The sequence below is a fragment of the Gossypium hirsutum genome, chromosome D08 (genome assembly GCF_007990345.1).
Source record: "Gossypium hirsutum isolate 1008001.06 chromosome D08, Gossypium_hirsutum_v2.1, whole genome shotgun sequence".
In the NCBI taxonomy this organism is placed as follows: domain Eukaryota; kingdom Viridiplantae; phylum Streptophyta; class Magnoliopsida; order Malvales; family Malvaceae; genus Gossypium; species Gossypium hirsutum.
This window is the reverse complement of record NC_053444.1, coordinates 54,969,320-54,973,511: the sequence shown is the minus strand read 5'-3', so window position 1 is coordinate 54,973,511 and position 4,192 is coordinate 54,969,320. Positions and strand designations below refer to the sequence as shown.

General features: G+C 35.8%; 1 protein-coding gene across 1 annotated transcript; it reads left to right on the top strand.

Annotated features, from left to right (window-relative positions):
• Nucleotides 1–1,397: 1,397 nt before the first annotated feature.
• LOC107899879 (uncharacterized) lies at nt 1,398–2,381 on the top strand. The gene is made up of 2 exons (XM_016825621.1): nt 1,398–1,749; nt 1,900–2,381. Exons 1-2 carry the CDS (start codon nt 1,398–1,400, stop codon nt 2,379–2,381), a joined length of 834 nt encoding a protein of 277 aa, XP_016681110.1.
• Nucleotides 2,382–4,192: the final 1,811 nt, after the last annotated feature.

Here is a 4,192-nt window from a genome sequence, read left to right as displayed (position 1 = left end):
TGAAAGTGGCCAAAACCCTAGCTATGGAGTCCTTCAAGTTTCAGCAGCAAGCAAATATGATAACACCATTTTTTACATCTTTTTCCCATTTTAATTCTATTTATTTACTAAATGACCAAATTGCCCTTACTTAAAAAAAATCCTATTTCACTTATTTCTTGTCCATTTTTGTCCATCACTAACTAATGGTCTAATTACCACATAAGGACCCCTAAGTTATAATTCCATAACAATTAAATACCTTTAACAAATAAAACTCAACTTTTGCACTTTTTACAATTTAGTCCTTTTGACTAAATTGAGTGCCCAAACGTCAAAATTTTCGAACGAAATTTTCACGGAATCTTTTCGTGACATTTTAGACCATAAAAATATAATAAAAATAAATTTTTTCTCTTCAAATTTGTGGTCTCGAAACCACTGTTCTGACTAAGCCCTAAATCGAGCTGTTACATGTATGATCCGATCTAACCCTTGTTTTTCTTATAGATTGTAAAGATGTCAGATAGATCTGAACATGCTAGACATGATGATGGCAATAGTAAAGTACATACATCTAAACATGGGACAAGTAGTAATGTCCCAATTCTTCTAACTCAAGAAAAAGAGCTTAAAAATATGTTCTTTGGGTTTATGAATCAATGGTTTAGTGAATTCATGCAGGAGAGAAATATGGCTCAACAACCTCCTGCCTCTACTACATCGTTCGAAGTGCCTCCAGTTATACCTCCACCTTCTCCGATGACTGAATCTAGTAAATGTACTCCGATAAAAAAACCTAGAAAGTGTGAGGCCGAAGAATTTCGGGGTAGATCGGATGATGATATTGTGAAAATTGAATATTGACTTCAGAACAAGATAAGAGTTTTTTAGGAAATAACTTGTTCTCCCAAAGATTATCTGAGATATGCTGTGTCACTACTAAAAGAGAATGCTTATAATTGGTAGTCGACTATTATGGTTGTAGTGCCGAAAGAGAAAATCACTTGGGAATTGTATCAGAGTGAATTTAAAAAGAAATATATTAGCAAGAGATACTTGGATAAAAAGAAGAGGGAATTTCTTGACTTGCGACAAGAAAATCGGTCAGTAGCCGAATACGAGAGGGAATTCGTATACCTCAGCAAATATGCCCAAAAATTTGTACCAAATGAAGAAGAAATGTGCATTCGGTTTGAAGGAGGGTTAAATGAAGAAATCAGAATGATGATTGGGGGCACAGAAACAGGAGAATTTGTCGTTCTGTCAGATTGTGCTCAAAAAATGGAAGAGGTGTACAATAGAAAAATGCAACGGGATAGAAGGAATAAAGAATCTAACAAAAATAAGTTCCTCCAAGTCATTTTTAGTTTTACATACGAAAAAGTCTAGAGATTATTTCAGTCGGGCCACCCCCAATGCTGGAACGATCAAATAAGAATGGGGCGACTCAACTTGATTTCGGGGTATCTATTAGACCTGTTACTAGTGTGGGCAGTGTACAGAATACTCCTAGGCCTAAATGCAAATATTGTGAAAAATATCATCCTAGTGAATGTAGAGGCAAAGAGGGAGCTTGTTACAAATACGGAGCCATTAATCATTTTATTCGAAACTGTCATCAATTGCAAAGAGAGGAGGAAGAGCAAAAAGAGAAACAGTTGGCCACTTATCAACGAAGTAGACGATCAGGCCAAAACAGTGCTACTGGAATAGCTCGTTTGGGTATGAAAGATTCTGCTTCCGGATCAGAGGCTAAGACACCTGCACGTACTTATGCCATTCGAGCGAGAGAATAAGCTACAACTCCAGACGTAATTGCTGGTACATTTTATCTTTTTGATGTTATTGTATATTCTTTGATTGACCCTGGGTCCACGCATTCTTATGATTATGATATTCAAGTCCCTAATCCATTAGGCCAAAGTGTGATAGTTAATTTAGTGTGTCGAAATTGTCCATTAAAAGTAGAAGGCTGTGAATTCCCTGCTGATTTGATGTTTCTACCCTTTCGGGAATTTGATGTTATTCTGGGAATGGATTGGTTTACGAAGTATGATGCTTTAGTGAATTGTCGAGAGAAACATATTAATCTGAAAGGTCATACAGGGGAGGTAATTTCGGTTGAGTCAGAGAATCCAAATGATACTATAAGAATTATCTCAACTTTTTCTGCTCAGAGATTGTTGTGTAAAGGTAATGAAGCATTTTTCGCCTACATTCTTGATGCTCGGGATTCTGAATCAAAGTTAGATCAATTACCAGTTGTTAATGAGTTTGCTAATGTGTTTCTTGAGGAATTATTGGGTTTACCACCTGATCGTGAAGTTGAATTTGTAATTGATTTTTTTTCCAGAAACAACTCTGATATCAGTAACACCATATTGTATGGCACCAGTTGAGTTAAAAGAATTAAAGACTCAGTTGCAAGAGTTATTAGATAAAGGGTTCATCAGGCCGAGTTTGTCTTCTTGGGGTGCACCTGTATTATTTGTGAAAAAGAATGACAGTTATTTGAGACTATGTATAGACTACAGATAACTGAATAAGGTTACAATTAAAAATAAATATCCTTTGCCTCTCATTGATGATTTATTTGATCAACTGAAAGGTGACAAGGTTTTTTTGAAGATAGACCTTATATCTGGGTATTATTAGTTGAAGGTTAAAGAATGTGATATGTTGAAGACTGCCTTCAGAACTCGGTATGGCCATTATGAGTTTTTGGTAATGCCATTTGGCTTGACTAATGCTTCTGCTGCTTTCATGGATTTGATGAATTAGATTTTTCAACCTTATTTGGATAGATTTGTGGTTGTGTTTATCGATGATATAATGATCTATTCCAAGACAAAATCCAAGCATGCACAACATTGAAGAATTGTGCTACAGACTTTGAGAGAAAAACAGTTGTATGCAAAGTTTAACAAATATGAATTCTGGCTTCATGAGGTTGGATTTTTGGGTCACATTGTGTCAGCTAATGGGATTCGAGTTGATCCGAGTAAAGTTTTTGCAGTGGTGAATTAGAAAATTCTAAAAAAATTTTCAGAAGTACGAAGTTTTTTGGGTTTAGCAGGTTATTACTGATGTTCTGTCAAGAGCTTTTCAATGATTGCTTTGCCATTGACTCGATTATTGCAGAAAAATATTGAATTTATGTGGTCTGATGAGTGTTAGCAAAGCTTTGATCAGTTGAAGAAGATGTTGACAAAGGCTTCAATTTTGACTCAGCCAGAATCGGGTTACCGTATGTTGTTTATAGTGATCACTCAGCTAGAATCAAGTGTATCGTATGTTATTTATAGTGATGCGTCTCCGAATGGTTTGGGTTGTCTGTTGATGCAGTTAGGAAAGGTAGTGGCATATGCTTCTCGACAGTTAAACTGCATGAGAAGAATTATCCTACACATGATCTTGAATTGGCTGCAATTGTATTTGCTTTGAAAATTTGGAGACACTATTTATAAGGTGAGAAATGTTACGTGTACACAGATCATAAAAGTTTGAAATACTTGATGACTTAGAAAGAATTGAATTTGAGATAGAGGCAGTGGTTAGAATTGCTGAAAGATTATGATTTTGTTATTGATTACCACCCGAGAAAGGCTAATGTGGTTGCGAGTACACTTAGTCGAAAGTCGTCTTTGTTTGCCCTTCGATTGATGAACACTCATTTATCTCTTAATGAAGATGGTTCTATATTAGCATAATTCAAAAGGAAACCCTTGTTTCTTCAGCGGATTTGAGAATTACAAGATGAGGATTCGATATTGGTGTCAAAAAGACAGATAGTTCAGGATAATCTGAATTTAGAGTATAGCATTGATGATAATGGTATTTTGCATTACCGCAGTATAATCATTTCGAATAATTCAGATTTGAAAAATGATATTCGTTTTGAAGCTCACAGCAGCATGTATTCCATTCATCCGGGAAGTACGATGATGTATTGTGATTTGAAACAGATGTACTAGTGGCCGGGTATGACAAAGGAAATTTGTGAGTTCGTAGCTAAGTGTTTGATTTATCAACAAGTCAAAGCAGAACATCAGGTACCAACATGTTTGTTACAACCTGTCATGATTCTTGAGAGGAAATGGGAGCATGTTACGATTGATTTTGCATCTGGATTACCTGTGACTCCGAGAAAGAAAGATTCAATCTGAGTGATTGTTGATAGATTGACTAAGCCGGCACATTTTATTCCGGT

Bases quoted from the DNA above. Each gene is read 5' to 3' on its own strand.
- LOC107899879 (XM_016825621.1), top strand. From the start codon at position 1,398: ATGCTGGAACGATCAAATAAGAATGGGGCGACTCAACTTGATTTCGGG. The intron at 1,750-1,899 runs GTACTTATGCCA...CTAATCCATTAG, and splicing joins AGAGGCTAAGACACCTGCAC to GCCAAAGTGTGATAGTTAAT.